The sequence below is a fragment of the Macaca thibetana genome, chromosome 11 (assembly GCF_024542745.1).
Source record: "Macaca thibetana thibetana isolate TM-01 chromosome 11, ASM2454274v1, whole genome shotgun sequence".
In the NCBI taxonomy this organism is placed as follows: Eukaryota; Metazoa; Chordata; class Mammalia; order Primates; family Cercopithecidae; genus Macaca; species Macaca thibetana.
In genome coordinates this window covers 117,759,405-117,777,042 of record NC_065588.1, presented here as the reverse complement: position 1 = coordinate 117,777,042, position 17,638 = coordinate 117,759,405, and the positions used below count along the sequence as shown (strand labels likewise).

General features: G+C 47.0%; 1 protein-coding gene and 1 non-coding gene across 10 annotated transcripts in view; both read left to right on the top strand.

Annotated features, from left to right (window-relative positions):
- The window catches only part of KDM2B (lysine demethylase 2B), a 155,983-nt gene extending 140,723 nt beyond the window's left edge, over positions 1-15,260 (top strand). For all 9 annotated transcript variants that reach the window (XM_050747866.1, XM_050747862.1, XM_050747871.1 and 6 more), the window contains 4 exons: positions 6-169; positions 263-424; positions 1,150-1,368; positions 11,879-15,260. In XM_050747866.1, the coding sequence (XP_050603823.1) occupies positions 6-169; positions 263-424; positions 1,150-1,368; positions 11,879-12,060 (727 nt within the window). In that variant the 3' untranslated portion in view covers positions 12,061-15,260. The remainder of the gene's footprint in view (positions 1-5; positions 170-262; positions 425-1,149; positions 1,369-11,878) is intronic.
- Positions 4,326-4,429, top strand: LOC126931971 (U6 spliceosomal RNA). The gene has a single exon (XR_007718066.1). It is a non-coding gene; the product is annotated as a U6 spliceosomal RNA (small nuclear RNA).
- Positions 15,261-17,638: the final 2,378 nt, after the last annotated feature.

The following is a 17,638-nucleotide window of genomic DNA, read 5'->3' as shown; positions in this document are numbered from 1 at the left end:
CCCAGGTGCTGCGATAAGCGGTTGTGGACCCGCATTGACCTGAACCACTGCAAGTCTATCACACCCCTGATGCTGAGTGGCATCATCCGGCGACAGCCTGTCTCCCTCGACCTCAGCTGGACCAATATCTCCAAGAAGCAGCTGAGCTGGCTCATCAACCGGCTGCCTGGTGAGCCCTGGGCCAGTGGCCCCGAGTGTGTCTGCTGCAGTGGGGGCTGGGGGCGCATCCCCTGACCTTCACCCTTTTCTGTGTCCCCAACAGGGCTCCGGGACTTGGTGCTGTCAGGCTGCTCATGGATCGCGGTCTCAGCCCTTTGCAGCTCCAGTTGTCCGCTGCTCCGGACTCTGGATGTCCAGTGGGTGGAGGGACTAAAGGATGCCCAGATGCGGGATCTCCTGTCCCCGCCCACGGACAACAGGCCAGGTGAGTTGCCAGGCTGGGGGTTTCTGTGGGGGTGGGGTGACCGAGCTAGGCTGTTGGATCTGCTTTTACCCTCAGGCCCCAGCATGTCCTCCATTGTTCTCAGGCCCCAGCCCTTCCCCAGAAGACATAGGGATGAGTGTCTGCTGCCGTGTTCTCAGTTTGCTTCAGGCACAGAGGGGATCTGGGAGGAGGCGGGGGCTCCTGTGCACATGCGAGACACGCTCATGGGACTCCGTGTGCGTCTCACTGCTTTCCTGTTGACTCACTCATGGGGGCTCTGCATGCGTCTCACTGCTTTGCTGTTGACTTGCCCCTCGTTGGTTTCAAGTCTCCATGGCCATCAGGATCAGTGTGGTTACAGCAAGGGCTTCCAGGATGGCGCCTCCCCCTGGGCTGGACTGGACTGCCTAGGTCTGTGCTTCTTGCCAAGTCACAGGGATTGGAGGTGCTGCGCGGCCTCTGCACTGGTTGGCGGATGACTACTGGGTGGAATGTGGGCTCAGTGTTTAGGTCTTTTAGTTTTTCAAGAGAATCTGGAAATCTAAGTTTTGATGTGGAGTCTGATTTTTAACTGTTAGAATTCTGATTTTGGGAGGAAGCAGTTTGTAACTAAATGAGATCTGAGTGTTCTGTCTGGCTGGTGGGCCTTTTTAGAGTGTCATGTCAGTGTGACCAGGCCTCCTCGGTCAGATTGACGGGTTGCCCCCTCCTTCCCGCCCCACCAGGTCAGATGGACAATCGGAGCAAGCTCCGGAACATCGTGGAGCTGCGCCTGGCAGGCCTGGACATCACAGATGCCTCCCTGCGGCTCATCATCCGCCACATGCCCCTGCTCTCCAAGCTCCACCTCAGTTACTGTAACCACGTCACCGACCAGTCCATCAACCTGCTCACCGCTGTTGGCACCACCACCCGAGACTCCTTAACCGAGATCAACCTGTCTGGTGAGTCAGGGGCCCCCATCAAGTCTGCCCAGCACTCCGTGGGAGGGCCAGGAGGTTCACATTTGTGGAAAATGACTCGTGTGTTCACAACTATGTGGTCACAGTGCTTGGTGTCTCGTTTACTGAGATAGACAGCCCCGTCCAGAGGGGAAACACATTAAACAAAGAGTTACTGTTGGCTGGGTGTGGCGGCTCACGCCTGTAATCCCAGCACTTTGGGAGGCTGAGGCAGGTGGATCATAAGGACAGGAGTTCAAGACTAGCCTGGCCAACATGGTGAAACCCCATCTCTGCAAAAATAATACAAAAATTAGCCGGGCATGGTGCCCGGCACCTGTAATCCCAGCTACTTGGGAGGCTGAGGCAGGAGAATCGCTTGAAACTGGAAGGTGGAGGTTGCTGTGAGCCAAGATTGCGCCGCTGCACTCCAGCCTAGGTGACAAGACCAAAACTCTGTCTCAAAAAAAAAGTTACTGTTGGAATTGTAGTAATTGCTACTCCCAGAATAGTGCCGGTTAGCAGCAGCCACGAGCACACAGCAGTGGTTCCTGACTGAAAATACGGACAAGGGACAGCTTCCCCAGGGGGTGCAGAGGAGCCGGTGCCTGACAACCAGGGTGTGGAGATAGTGGGGGCCGGGGGGCGAGGGCCCTGGTGGGCAGGAGGGAGCTTGGTTTCTGCCTTTGCTGTCGTTGCTTACATGCACCCCTTGTGACTCTGCCATCAAGGGGCCTGTTGTTGGAGAGAAAAAAACCCACAGTTAGTTCCATTATTGTTCTGTGTCTGTCGCTGTGGTGGCAGGATCTTCACTCGCTACATTTGCTGGCGGGGTGGCAGTTGGTTCTGAAGGACTTGGGGCTCCAGTATGCAGCGAGGTACACAGAGCAGTGCTGCCTGCTCTTAGCCCAACTAACCCGATTTTGGTCTGGTAGCTTAGGATGGTCTGGACTGGGGGGTGTCGGGTTTGGGTGAGACCAAAAAAAGAAAGAGAAAAAGAAACTTAACTTACGGGTTTTTTGTTTTGTTTTGTTTTTTTGTTTTTTGAGATGGAGTCTTGCTCTGTAGCCCAGGCTGGAGTACAGCAGCGCGATCTCCACTCACTGCAAGCTCCACCCTCTGGGTTCCCGCCACTCTCCTGCCTCAGCCTCCCGAGTAGCTGGGACTACAGACGCCCGGCTAATTTTTTGTATTTTTAGTAGAGACAGGGTTTCACCATGCTAGCCAGGATGGTCTCGATCTTCTGACCTCGTGATCCGCCCGCCGTGGCCTCCCAAAGTGCTGGGATTACAGGCGTGAGCCACCGTGCACGGCCAGGTTTTTTTTTTTTTTTTTTTACCCTCAGAAATTACCAAGTACTAAAGACACCCCCATCTCACCAAATTACATTTTGACACAGCACAGTGGTGATGTACACGTTGTTTTCTCCTCTGCATCCCACATTCATGCCTGATAAACTATCTGGCAACCGTGCCTCATAGCAGGGGCATGGGAGCTTTGGATGGGATGAGATCATTCAGGACCTAGGAAGCCATTCTTTCTCCTTATGAAGTTTTGATGACAGGAATTGTTCCACCTCGTGGAGGCAAAGAACCAGAGTGAATTGAGGCTTCTCCAGCTCAAGGGCCAGGTCATGGGCTTGAATCGGTGGTGGAGCTGCCCTTTGGAGAGGGTCTGGGAGTCATCTTACTCTAAGTGCTGGCATTTTAGTAAATCGCTTCATTATATCCTGGTTTAGTTATTATGGATGCGTAGCAGAGATCTCAGTATAAATTCCCTCCCCTGCGGTTTGGGCCATGCTGTGTGTGTGTGTGCAAATCATCTTTGGCATTTTGTTTTTCCAGCATGATAAATTGAGGTCATCTTTTCATCTCAGTGCATAAGCTCTCTGCATTCTTTTTTGTCTTTTTTTTTTTTTTTTTTTTTTTTTGAGATGGAGCTTTGCTCTGTCGCCCAGGCTGGAGTGCAGTGGTGCGATCTCGGCTCACTCCAACCTCTGCCTCCCATATTCCAGTGATTCTTCTGCCTCAGTCTTGTGAGTAGCTGGGATTACAGGCGCCTGCCACCATGCCTGGCTAAGTTTTGTATTTTTAGTAGAGATGGGGTTTCACCATGTTGGCCAGGCTGGCCTTGAACTCCTGACCTCAGGTGATCCACCCATCTCTGTCTCCCAAAGTGCTGGGATTACAGGTGTGAGCCACCGCACCCAGCCTGCATTCTTGTTAAGAGCTGTGAAGTGGCTGGGCGTGGTGGCTCACACCTGTAATCCCAGCACTTTGGGGGGCTGAAGCAGGCGGATCATGAGGTCAGGAGATCGAGACCATCCTGGCTAACACGGTGAAACCCCGTCTCTCCTAAAAAAGAAAATACAAAAGAAAATTAGCTGGGTGTGGTGGTGGGCGCCTGTAGTCTCAGCTACTCGGGAGGCTGAGGCAGGAGAATGGCGTGAACACGGGAGGCGGAGCTTGCAGTGAGCCAAGATCGTGCCACTGCACTCCAGCCTGGGTGACAGAGTGAGACTCCATCTCAAAAAAAAAAAAGGAAAGAAGGAGCTGTGAAGTATATTAAGGCGTATCTCTATACTTAGACTCTTCTAGATTTTCTTTAAAAAAAAGAAAAACTTCCCCTCTCATCGGTGTAACTAGTTGAGTTACTGGAAAAATAAACTTATCCTGATGTAAGCACCAGAGATGGGAAAATAGTCTGTGTCACAAAATAGATGACAGTTGACATGCCTCAAGATCCTTAAACTTAGTTGGAGGGTCTGGTCTCGAGACAAGGGAAGTTGCAATTCTAGCTATTGTTCTGGCTGAATTCCATCGTGGAAAATTTATTGGGTGCTCAAGGCAGTCCCTTGCCTTTCCCTTCTCCACCCCATCCTCACTACCTGAGGCAACATCTTAAACTCTTGAATTCTTTCTTCTAGTGTTTACCTCCGCTATTTCAAACTAGCAAGCCTAGTGCTCACTTTGGCGCCCATTTGCTAAAATTGGAACAATACAGAGATGAGCATGGCCCCCTGCACAAGGATGACATGCAAATTCGTGAAGTGTTCCATATTTTTAATTAAAAACAAAATGAAAAAATACCAAGCCTATACTGCAATTTCTTTTTTTTCTCCCATGTGGATATTATGTATTTATTAACTTGCTATTAGATAACATGAGGATTTACTACTGTTGTATTCTTCCCTCCCACCCCCCCCTCCTGTTTTTCTCCCTCCATCTTTTTAATTTTTGGTTGTCACTATTCTTTCACTTATTATGAGCATGTTAAGTGTTGGTCACTGTTGAGCCAAACAGTGTATTATGAGTACATTTTCTTTCTTGCTCAATGTTTTTGTTTAATTGCTCATTTTGTTTGCTTAGTTTCTATGCAAATGGTACAACAGAATTGAATGCTCTCCCCTTCCCCACCCCCAACTCATCAGTCTCTTGACCAGTTTTTGTAGGAGACTTGCCTCCTGACTTCTTTTCCTCCCCTTCCGTTTTCTCCTCTGGGACTGGCCGCCCCCGCCTGCCGCACCACTGCCATCCTGGACTCCTTTGGTGTCTGTCTTGTCCTAGGTACCTTCCTTCCTTCATCTCATATCTTCTTTCTTGGTTTACTATCACGTTTGCTGAGAGACATTTTCTAGACCCTGTGTGTCTGGATTCGTTTTTATTATACCCTCCCATTTAGTGGCTAGTTCTGCTGGGAATAGAACCCTAATCTGGGAGCCTGTTGCTACAGTAAGTAGGAGGTTTTGCTCCACCATCTTCTGCCTTCCAGAGGCAGGGTCCAAAACTAGTTGATTCTTCATCTGTCAGTGAATCTATTTTCTCTCCTTGTCAGTTAATAGAAAGTTGTCTCTAGTTGTCTGCATTTTTCGAAGACAAACTTCAGTTTGAATCCATTTCACCTACCATGCTGAACACTCACAGAAGCCCTTCAGTCTGGACGTCTGTGTTCTTCAGTTGTAGAAAAACTTCTTGAATTCTGTCTTAACTTCCTCCCCTTCTGTTTTCCTCTTTCTGGACTAGTCCTCTGATTCCTGTCTTCCCTCCTCATTTCCATGTCAATGTCTTTTTGCTGTATTTTCTGTGAGTTTTCCCTTACTTTATCATACAGCTTTTTTTTTTTTTTTTTTTTTGAGACGGAGTCTCACTCTGTCGCCCAGGCTGGAGTGCAGTGGTGTGATCTCAGCTCACTGCAAGCTCCGCCTCCCGGGTTCACGCCATTCTCCTGCCTCAGCCTCCCGAGTAGCAGGGACTACATACAGGTGCCCACCACCACGCCCAGGTAATTTTTTGTATTTTTAGTAGAGACGGGGTTTCACTGTGTTAGCCAGGATGGTCTCAATCTCCTGACCTCGTGATCCCCCTGCCTCGGCCGTCCAAAGTGCTGGGATTACAGGCGTGAGCCACCGTGCCTGACCACAGCTTATACACTGAGTTTTTCATTTCTGCTGTTGTGCAGTTGAACCATATGACACTGCTGTTTAAAATAGGTCAAAAATAGTCAAATGTTGGCATTTTCATATGGTTCAACCTATATGTTTAGTTTTCAATCTGTGTTCTCTGAACGTTTTGTGGAATGGCCTGTTCTTGTTTTTTGGAGCCAGATACTTTCCTACCTGAGGATATGAATGATTGTTTTATTTTCTTCTCTCTGTGTTGACTGTTCCTTTCAAATGCTGTCAGTGGCCTTCGGCAGAGGCTGTCCTCAGCTTGAGTGCTGATGCTTGCTTGTCCCTCCACTCCAGGGTGATCAGAGTGGGCACGCTGCTGGAGCTTGTCTGCTATGGACGACACTTACAGTGTGGTCTCTGTGGGTCCTTTCTTTGGAGAAACCTGGACATCATATCTTTCAAACTTCTTCTTAAGCTAGTCAGGATTGCCAGAAAGACTCTCCTTGATCTCCTAAGGGTATGGGCTGGACCGCTGTTGGTATGGCCAAGTATGGGGCTTGATAGGGGAAGGAGGTTCTCAACAGTTAGCAGGTAAATTTTCCCTTAGCCCCACTTTTGAGTGGGCACCCCTACTTTCTGTGCCCACTGGAACCCAGCCCATCAGGCACTAAAACCCCAGTCTTCTGCTGGGGAAGGAATCCAGACATCTTACTACTCCTTGAATAGATTTCAGCCAGTGCTTCTGTTACTAACACCATCTTTAGCCCCACTTCCAATGTACCTGTCACTTTCAATGCAAGAGGAATTTCTGAGAAATCACCACTAAACACCTTAGAGGTGTTCTATAGAATAATTATTCTTTTCTGCTTTCCCGTCAGCCACTTTAGGGTTAAACTTTCTCAAGTCTCCTAAATTGTTACCTCTTCTTCAGCTTCCAAAATTAGAAAAATAATTATGTTGTAGTGAAATAATATGTAATATAAAATAGACCACCTTAGCCATTTTTGGGCACATAATTCAGTGGCATTAAGTACATTCACAGTGTTGTGCAACTGTCACCAACATCCATCTCCAGACTTTTTTTGTTTTAGAGACAGGGTCTCGCTGTGTTGCCCAGGCTGGTCTCAAACCCCTGGGCTCAAGCAGTCCTCCTGCCCCAGCCTCCCAAAATGTTAGAATTACAGGCATGAGCCACTACACCTGGCCTTTTTTATTTTTTTTTTCCCCTTTGTTGGCTGTGATTTTGGTGTCATATCAATCTTTGCAAAGTCTAATGTCATGAAAATTTTCCTCTATGTTCTCTTTTTCTTTTTTCAAGACAGAGTCTTGCACTGTCGCCCATATTTGAGTGCAGTGGTGTGATGTCAGCTCACTGCAGCTTCCGCCTCCTGGGTTCATGCGATTCTCATGCCTCAGTCGCCAAGTAGCTGGGACTACAGGCACCTGCCCCCACACCCCACTAATTTTTGTATTTTTAGTAGAGACGAGGTTTCACCATATTGGCCAGGCTGGTCTCGAACTCCTGATCTTGTGATCCACCTGCCTCGGTTTCCCAAAGTGCTGCGATTACAGGCATGAGCCACTGCGCACGGCCGGGTCCAGCTTATTCTTTTGCATGTTGAAATCCAATTTTCCCAGCAATATTTATTGAAAAGATTACATATTACTTCATTGAATGCTGTTGGCACCCTTTTCAAAAATCACTTTACCATATATTTGAGGGTTTGTTTCTGGGCTCCTGATTCTTTTTTTTTTTTTTTTGATACACAGTCTCACTCTGTTGCCCAGCCTGGAGTGCAGTGCAGTGGCACGATCTTGGCTCACTGCAACCTCCACCTCCCGCATTCAAGTGATTCTCCTGCCTCAGCCTCCTTTGTAGCTGGGAGTACAGGTGTGTGCCACCACGCCATGTTGGCCAGGGTGGTCTCAAACTCCTGACCTCAGGTGATCCGCCCACCTCAGCCTCCCAAAGTGCTGGGATTATAGGTGTGAGTCACCACACCTGGCCGAGCTCTTGATTCTATTCCATTGGTCTATATGTCTATCCTTTTTCCTGTAATGTGCTTTATTTATGAATGAATGAATGACAGGGGCTTACTCTGTCATCCAGGCTGGAGTGCAGTGGTGTGATCATGTCTCGCTGCAGGCTCCACCTTCCAGGCTCAAGTGATCCTCCCACCTCAACCTTCCATGTAGTTGAGACTAGAGGTACATACCACCATGATCGGCTAATTTTGGTATTTTTTTTATAGAGACAGGCTTTTGCTATGTTGCTCAGGCTGGTCTTGAACTCATAGGCTCAAGTCATCCACCCACCTCAGCCTCCCAAGTGCTGGTCTTACAGGCATGAGCCATTGCGCTTGGCCTATGTATTTTATTTGGAGACGGGATCTCACTGTGTTGCTCAGGCTGGAATCATACTCCTGGGCTCAAGTGATTTTCCACCTCAGCTTCAGATTAGCTCAAGTTCTTCAACTTTGTTCTTTTTTTGGATTGTTTGGACAACTTGGAGCCCCATGTGTTCACATGAATTTTAGGATAGGTTTTTCTATTTCTGCAAAAAACACTACTAGGATTTTAGAGCAATGTCATTGAGTCTGTAGATGTCTGTGGGTAGTGCTGACATCTTAATAGTATTAAGTCTTCCAATCCATGAACATAGGATGACTTTCCATTTATTTATGTCTAATTTAGTTTTTTTCGGCAATGTTTTCCAGTCTTCAAAGTACAAGTCTTTCCTTGGTTAAATTTATTCCTGAAGCTAGGCATAGTGGCACACACCTATAGTCCCAGCTACTCAGGAAGCTGAGGTGGGAGGATCACTTGAGCCCAGGAGTCCTAGACCAGCCTGGGCAAAGTAGTGAGATTCCAGATCTAAAACATTTAAAGGCCGAGGGAGAACTGATGAGGATGCTAACAAAAGTGATGTTCCTCCACAGGCGGGCGGGCGGGCAGGTGGGCCCCATGCGCCAGCAGGAAACATCTGTCAGCCTGCCTGTGGAGGGTCCAAGAAACCAGGCTGCAGTGAACTCTGACGCACAGAGGGACCGAAGGAAAGTCTTTTCCTTCTAGCTTCTTTTCTGGAAGGGTCTTTGGGCTCCAGTTTTGGGGAATATTTGAACCACAAGCTAGGAAGAATGCTGGCTGGGCATGAATGAGCATCCAAAGAGGACCCAAATTAGTACCCAAAGACAACTCAGAAAAGGAGCCAGCTGGGCCTCCAGGTCTCACTTCACACCCAGTGCTGCCGTACCACCAACAGGTGACTGCCAGGATGCACCTGAGGCCCCCTCAGTCGTCTGACAGCCGCAGGCCACGGCAGTGTGCCAGCCAGACGGCAGAGTTCTCTGGCATGGGAGCTGCCTGTTCTGGTGCTTGAAGGTGCCAAGGGAGAGGCAGGACTTGGGTCAGTCCCTTCTAGCCAGGAACTAGGCAAACATTGGAGGAGGAAAATATCCCTGAGCTGGTGATGGAGTGGGGACAGCATAGCTGGATGTGAGTAAGGAATGAGACGCAATCTGGGGATGAGCTAGACAGTGCTCTGGAAGGCAGATAGGGAGATGGGAACAGGGTCAAGATGGAAGATTCTGAGGGTGATTTCTTGCTGAAAATGTCTAGCCTGAATCTAAGCAAGCCTCTGGGATATCTGCAGTTTATAGGAAACACAGGAGATAAGAAACAAGCTAAATGACACCTTGAAGATGACAAGTGAGAATGTGGGACATCCTCTAAGAAACCATCCTGGTCAGATGGGCTCAACACCTATAATCCCAGTGGTTTGGGAGGCTGGGTGGGGAGGATAACTTGAGACCAGGAGTTCAAATCTAACTGGTCAACATGTCATAGTAAATAATGAAAAATGAAAAGTATTTGAAAATAAGCTTATATTAGTAAAATCCCTATTCTTTATACTTAAAAATGAATCAAGTATTGAGTTTTGGGGATCATGAGTTTCCTGAAGGAATTGTATGATAGCATTCTACAACTTCCTTCATCATTGGATTTTGCAGTAAGATTATAAACAGGGTCAGGCATTTGAGGGGGAACTACTTGAGGGATTAATTAGAAGATTAAGGGATACCCTTTGAAAAACTGAGTTATTGCCGGGCACAGTGGCTCACACCTGTAATCCCAGCACTTTGGGAGGCTGAGCTGGGTGGATCACCTGAGTTCAGGAGTTCAAGACCAGCCTGGCCAACACGGGGAAACCCCGTCTCTACTAAAAATACAAAAAATTAGGCCGGGCGCAGTGGCTTAAGCCTGTAATCCCAGCACTTCAGGAGGCCGAGGCGGGCAGATCACGAAGTCAGGAGATCGAGACCATCCTGGCTAACACAGTGAAACCCTGTCTCTACTAAAAATACAAAAAAAAGAAATAGCCGGATGTGGTGGCGGGCGCCTATAGTCCCAGCTACTCTGGAGGCTGAGGCCGGAGAATGGCATGAACCCGGGAGGCGGAGCTTGCAGTGAGTTGAGATTGCGCCACTGCACTCCAGCCTGGGCGACAGAGCGAGACTCCGTCTCAAAAAAAAATTAAAAAAAAAAAAAAAAAAATACAAAAAATTAGCCAGGCGTGGTGGCAGGTGCCTGTAGTCCAGCTACTTGGGAGGCTGAGGCAGGAGAATGTCGTGAACCCGGGAGGGGAGGTGGAACTTGCAGTGAGCCGAGATCGCCTCACTGCACTCCAGCCTGGGCAACAAGAGCAAAACTCCGTCTCCAAAAAAACCAAAACCACGAAAAACTGAGTTGTCTGTTGAAGCATCTCTCTATCAGCATTGTTGTTTTCCCATCTTCAGTCTAAAAGCACGGCCTTCACTTGTGAATGCCTATGTGTATGTAGACAGCTTTCCAGTACCACTGCTCCACATGAATTGGTGAGCATCTGTTTGAAGATTCTGTGCTGACGTGGAGGACACTGTCTGAAAGGACTGGCTGTATAAAGGAAGTCAGTTTGGTGGCTCACGTGGTGCTCTGACTTCACTACTTTACACCACCTCCTCGCCTGCAGGGATTTTGATAACATGTAGATAGCACAGGCTTTGTATGTATGATTGTGGTTTTCCCTTAGTATTTTTATTCCCACTCAGTTTAATAGAGAAATGAAAGTGTTGATACTAAGGATGATTAGCAAAGGTCACAAATGTAATACCATTGAGGCCGGGCACAGTAGCTCAAGCCTGTAATCCCAGTACTTTGGGAGGCCAAGGCGGGCAGATCACGTGAGGTCAGGAGTTTGAGGCCAGCTTGGACAACACGGTGGAACGCAGTTTCTACTAAAAGTGCCAAAAAAAAAAAAAAGGCGGGCATGGTGGTGGGCGCCTGTAATTCCAGCTATTTGGGAGGCTGAGGCAGAAGAAGCACTTAAACCTGGGAGGCGGAGGTTGCAGTGAGTCAAGATTGTGCCATTGCACCCCAGCCTGGGTGACAAGAGTGAGACTCTGCCTCCAAAAAAAAAAAAAAAAAAAAGGAAAGAAAAGAAAAGCACAGAGGGTGTGATGAAGTCTGAATTCTGCTTTTGCTAGAAGGGCATGTTGGTCTGGTGCCTAGGCTGATGGAACACGGTGAGTCCTGGGGTTAGGACCAAACAGCTGTCCCTCGTGCTGTGAATTGCTCCAAAGCACTGGGGCCTGCAAAAGCAAAAATGATCCCAAGATGCCCTTAGCAATGTTCTTTCTGTGACCCAGCGATGCCCTTCTGGGAATTTATCTGAAGGGAAGAGGCAGATAAATGCACAGTAATAGACACAGAGCAGTATTCATCAACAATATATTAGATGAGAAAAGCAAACTACTTAACATGGTGTGTTAGCCTATCATTGTAAAAGCACATAGAACTACTTACATGAGCATAGGCATGTATAGAGGCCGCTGTGTGGTAAATTAGAAGTGATTTTCACATGGTTATTTGAATGCTTTTGAGGCCTATATTAACCTTTATACCTGGTGGGTGAAACCCTTCCCCATTTGAAGAAGAGAGATTTTAAGCAAATAACATTTTATTTAGTGCAGCACAGCAGGGGTTGGAATATGTAGAGCTCTGACCTGTCCTCAGTGCTGAGTGCCTGGGTCTGGGGGGGCCTTCTGGCTCCTGGCCTTCACACCTCACATTACTTATTCTCTGCAGACTGCAATAAGGTCACTGATCAGTGCCTGTCCTTCTTCAAACGCTGTGGAAACATCTGTCACATTGACCTGAGGTACTGCAAGCAAGTCACCAAGGAAGGCTGTGAGCAGTTCATAGCCGAGATGTCTGTGAGTGTCCAGTTTGGGCAAGTAGAAGAAAAACTCCTGCAAAAACTGAGTTAGTCCAAGGACAAGAATGTAAATATGGGGTGGGCTCTGGGAGGGGAAGAGACTTTACAAAAATGAGGGCTTTTATTTTCCATTTGGAACGTGGGACAACAGACCACAATGCAATTCCATTTTGCAAGTCTTTCCAAGGGAGAAGCTGTTCAACCACCCATTTGGGGGATGAGTGAACCGACACTTTCCTTTGGTCTTTCTAAATCGTAACTGCACTGCTTTCTGGACCATTTCTAAGGCGGCCTTTACAAGAAGACATTCCTGTCAGAGAGGAGGGTGGACTTTGGAGAAATTCTCATACTGAAGCATGAGCTTAGGAGTTTCTGTTAGTGGTAGTGGTGTTTTGGACACTTCATTCCTTGCAACACTGAGGTTTTGGGTGTTGACGTAAAGTGGACCACACACCACATCTGCTGCCGTCTTGACACTTTTTTTTGTTTGGTTGGTTTTGTTACATCCTACATTATGCAGAACTATTTTTGTACAAATTGTTTAAAAGTTATTTATGCAAGGTTGAATGCATACCAGTGTTTTTATTGTTTTGAGATTGCCAATTTTCCTGATTTCCTTAAGGTAGGAGAGAATTTAACGTGTACTTCATCGACACAACCCATCTACAAATGTGCCCAGATCTAACAAAGCAGGCTAAGACCTTCCACTTAAAAGCATGTTTAACTGGAAGTTGAGAGCCTGCTTTGTACCTCAAGAGTTACATGAGCATGTTGTGGATAAATGTAAATTATAGTTGAAGTAAGATACTCTGCCAGGTTTCCTCTGTAGAAAATTCACTTTTCTCAAATTTTAAAATTTCGACTTCAGCCTTTGCACTCAGGAGGGTCTGCTCCAGCATGAGCTCTTGTACTTACATAGATCTAATTTATACAGTGAGTCAAGACGTAGAATAAATGCTCCCACATAGCCTTTCTTTTGCTTTTTTCTCTCCTCTGAAGTGTGACTTGAGTTCTCATTTAGGTTTGTAACATGGCTATTTCCTAGTTGTAAAGTTCTGCATTTATAAGTGCCATTGTTGTAAGGTGGTGTTTCCTAGACCTTCCCTGATGCGATTTTACCTTTGTTGAATTTGTATAAACAATTGTACAAAAAAAAACCACTCTTGAACTTTGAGGGCTTTTGTTCTAGGAGTGGACTAGAAGTTTAAGCCCAGAGTCAGTAAACACTGTTTTGAGGCCCAAACAATGTAATTTCTGATTCATCTGATGTACCCTGTGGTGCGTCATTTTTCTTTCTTCTTCAGAGAGAAATCCGTTTCTGGCTAATAAAGGTATGCTCTGACAACGGCTGCACGTAGGAATTAGACACAGACTTCTTTAAGGAGAAGAGTTGCTCATCTGTCTGCGTGCCTCTTACCACACAGAATTACTTTCACGGCTACTTGCCATTACTGTTGCCTAAAAGTTCCCCAGATTTGGGAGACAGTGGGAGCAACTGCAGGAGGCTGCATCCTGTACAGGTAGCCTTGGGCCATGATGGCTGTAGGAAACACTTGGTCATGAGGTGGCTTCCCCAAGTGGCAGATGTAGAAACCAGTGAGAAGTAATTTTAGATTACAGAATTTTTTTTTAAAGACAGGACCCTGCTGGCAGTGTCATATTCACATACAGAAACAGCTGCTGTAGTGAATCTCAATATGGAGAAGGTAGCCAACCTCCTTCCTCAGTGATGAGAGCAAGCAATGTAAGACGTTGTTCCTGTGGAAGAAGCCTTTCCTGCTGATGGCTGAGTTTTCTGTTTGTCCCTTTTATTTTTACCATGGCAAAACAGTTTTAATTACAACGAGACAGGCCAGGTGAAGTGGATCCAGCACCTTGGGAGGGATCACCTGTAGTCAGGAGTTCAAGACCAGCCTGACCAATATGGTGAAACCCCATCTCTACTAAAAATACAAAAATTAGCCAGGAGTGGTGCCAGGCGCCTGTAGTCCCAGCTACTTGGGAGGCTGAGGCAGGAGAATCGCTTGAACCCAGGAAGCGGATGTTGCAGTGACCTGAGATTGCACCATTATACTCCAGCCTGGAGACAGGGAGACTCCATCTCAAAACAAAAAGAGAAAGATCTCATCTAGATACATGTCTCCTGTTAATTTAAATCCACAGACTCCTGATGACTCAATCTAAAGACACTCGAAGCCACTGTACCTAAGGGTTCCTGGAGCACACAGGTCTGCGAGGGAGGGACGCCAGGGCTGAGGATCCGAGCCGCCACAGGGATGTGCAACACAGGAGAGACACAGTGGATCTCCAGTTTCAGGAGAGGCCACTGTATAGTGCAGTGGCCATAAACTCCCCCCAAGAGCACTGAACAATCCAGTAAGATTGTACTTCAGTACAAATCCACGGTGTCCGTACAGACCTTTTTATTATTTTATTTTTTTTATTTTGAGATGGAATCTCGCACTTGTCCAGGCTGGAGTGCAGTGGTGTGATCTCAGCTCACTGCAACCTCTGCCTCCCAGGTTCAAGCAATTCTCCTGCCTTGGCCTCCCGAGTAGCTGGGAATACAGGAGCCTGCCACCATGCCCAGTTAATTTTTGTTATTTTTAGTAGAGATGGGGTTTCACCCACCATGTTGGCCAGGCTGGTCTCGAACTCCTGACTTAAGGTGATCTGCTGGTCTCAGCCTCCCAAAGTGCTGGGATTGTAGGGGTGAGCCACCATCCCCAGCCCCTTTTATTTATTTATTTTTATATTTTGAGGCGAAGTCTCACTCTGTCACCCAGGCTGGAGTGCAGTGGCACAATCTTGGCTCACACTGCACGTTCTCCCTCCTAGGTTCACACCATTCTCCTGCCTCAGCCTCCCAAGTAGCTGGGACTACAGGCACCCGCCACCACGCCCAGCTAATTTTTTGTATTTTTAGTAGAGACGGGGTTTCACTGTGTTAGTCACGATGGTCTCGATCTCCTGACCTCGTGATCCACTCGCCTCAGCCTCCCAAAGTGCCGGGATTATAGGCATAAGCCACCGCGCCTGGCTAAAGCCCCTTTTATTTTTAAAATGAGCCAAAGATGAGGCCAGCTGAGGCTAAATGCCACAAGCAACTACTCTGAGCCTACATGTCATGTCTGATGAAGTAATGAAAGGACCATAAATCCAAGGGAATGCTTGCTGTGTCAAATCACAACTTAGTAACCTAGAAAAGAGGCTCTGTCCCTTCCTCTAGGGAATCTGATGTTTACAAAGGAAGACACCATGGCACCTCAAGATGACATCCTTTCATATTGTGAAGACGGGATCAAGAGACTTCACTGTATTCCACTGCAGACTTATCCATATGACATGACCTATTCAAAAAATTTACTTAAAGCAGCATGGGCTGGGCGCAGTGGCTCATACCTGTAACCCCAGCACTTTGAGAGGCCGAGGCAGGCAGATCACCCGTGGTCAGGAGTTCAAGACCAGCCTGACCAACATGGTAAAACCCTATCTCTATTAAAAATAAAAAATTAGCTGGGAGTGGTAGTATGCACCTGTGATCCCAGCTACTCAGGAGGAAAAGGCAGGAGAATCACTTGAACCTGGGAAGTGGAGGTTGCAGTAAGCCAAGATTGTGCCATTGAACTTCGGCCTGGGCAACAGAGCAAGACTCCGACTCAAAAAAAAAAAATTGTTTAAAATTATCCAGGCATGGTGGTGCGCATCATATGCCAGCTGCTGGGAAGGCTAAGGCGGGAGGATTGCTTGAGCCCAGAAGTTAAGACTATAGTGAGGTGTGATCATGCCACTGTACTCTGCCTGGGTGGGCACCAGCAAGACTCTGTCTTTATTAAAAAAAAAAAAAAAAAAAAAAAAAAAAAAAAAAAAAAAAGGCCAGGCGCGGTGGCTCAAGCCTTTAATCCCAGCACTTTGGGAGGCCGAGACGGGCGGATCACGAGGTCAGGAGATCGAGAGCATCCTGGCTAACACGGTGAAACCCTGTCTCTACTAAAAAAAATACAAAAAACTAGCTGGGCGAGGTAGCAGGCGCCTGTAGTCCCAGCTACACGGGAGGCTGAGGCAGGAGAATGGCGTGAACCCGGGAGGCAGAGCTTGCAGTGAGCCGAGATTGCGCCACTGCGCTCCAGCCTGGGCGACAGAGCGAGACTCCGTCTCAAAAAAAACAACAAAAAAAAGGTGAGGCGGGTAGAAAGGCATGCCAGTTTACAAATCCAAATTCCAGAGGGAAATGCTCGCCCTCTGCCAAACAAGCCAAGTTCCAAGTATCAAGCCTGTTACACTAAACATTTCTGATGTCTGGCTAATAAACCAGGGTTACTTCAAACTACTATCTAAAAAATCCACCAAGCATTTTGTACTCTATAAAGAAGCCACTAAAACGTAATACACAAATGTAAGAGTAAACATTAAACTGTTTTTAAGCTAAGACTATGTATAAATCTGAATTTTTGAATTTAAGTTTAGACAAAACCAGCACATACTGGTTAGCTTCTATGGCCTGGATTTAAAGACGCCACCAAGTTACCAATTTGGAGGAAATGTTAAAATTTCCAGAGTCTCGTGAAAAGTTTAGACAAAAAGCACAAGTGCCCACAAAGCTCTGGTAACTTATGCTGCTTCTATAGGGAAGCCATGACCTGCTGAAGCCAGTTACTACTAATTATGGTTGCAGACAAGTGGGAGGCCTTGATTTACATGCTTTGATCTTCAAAAGCAGAAAAATTTTTTCGTTACAACTAGCCACACAAACTTTCTGCCCAAAGCACAGGGGCATCTGCCTCTTGGCGTTCACAGGTATTTTCAGGTCTGTTGATTGACTACTAGATTCTGAGCACCCAAGGCCATGTGTGTTACTCACTGCAGAGTCAGGAGATACACAGACTCTGAGAAATGGCCACTCTCAGCTGCACTGAATTCACCATTGGTCTCAGCTCAACCATCCTGAGTCGAGTCAAGTTGGACCTAAAAGAGATTTCAGAACATTTTTGCATAATATCTCAAGTTCCTCTTTTTCTTTTCTTTCTTTTTTTTTTTTTTTTTTTTTTGAGATGGCATTTCACTCTTGTTGCCCAGCCTGGAGTGCAATGGCATGATCTTGGCTCACTGCAACCTCCGCCTTCCGGTTTCAAGCGATTATCCTGCCTCAGCCTCCCGAGTAGTTGGGATTACCCTGCCACCATGCCTGGCTAATTTTCATATTTTTAGTACAGACAGTTTCACCATGTTGGCCAGGCTGGTCTTGGAACTCCTGACCTCATGATCCACCTGCCTCAGCCTCCCAAAGTGCCAGGATTACAGGCATGAGCCACCACACCTGGCCCAAGTTTCTTATTTCTTATGTGGTACTGGAAGGGTTAAGAGCAACTCTGGCATCAGGGCTAGTTTCAAATTCTGCATAGCCACTTTCTAACCATGAGGTTTTAGACAAGTCTAACTTCTCTGAGGTTGGGTTCCCCATCTGAGAAGCAAGGCAATGTTTATTTCAGAAGGTTTCTTTCAGGACTGCAGAGGCAACTACAGCACCTAGCATAATACCTGGACACAAGAAAAAGCACATCAGCAGTTAACCTTACTGATAGGCAAGCAGGAAATGTAAGCACTGTTGCTCATGTGGCATTGTTCTTTTT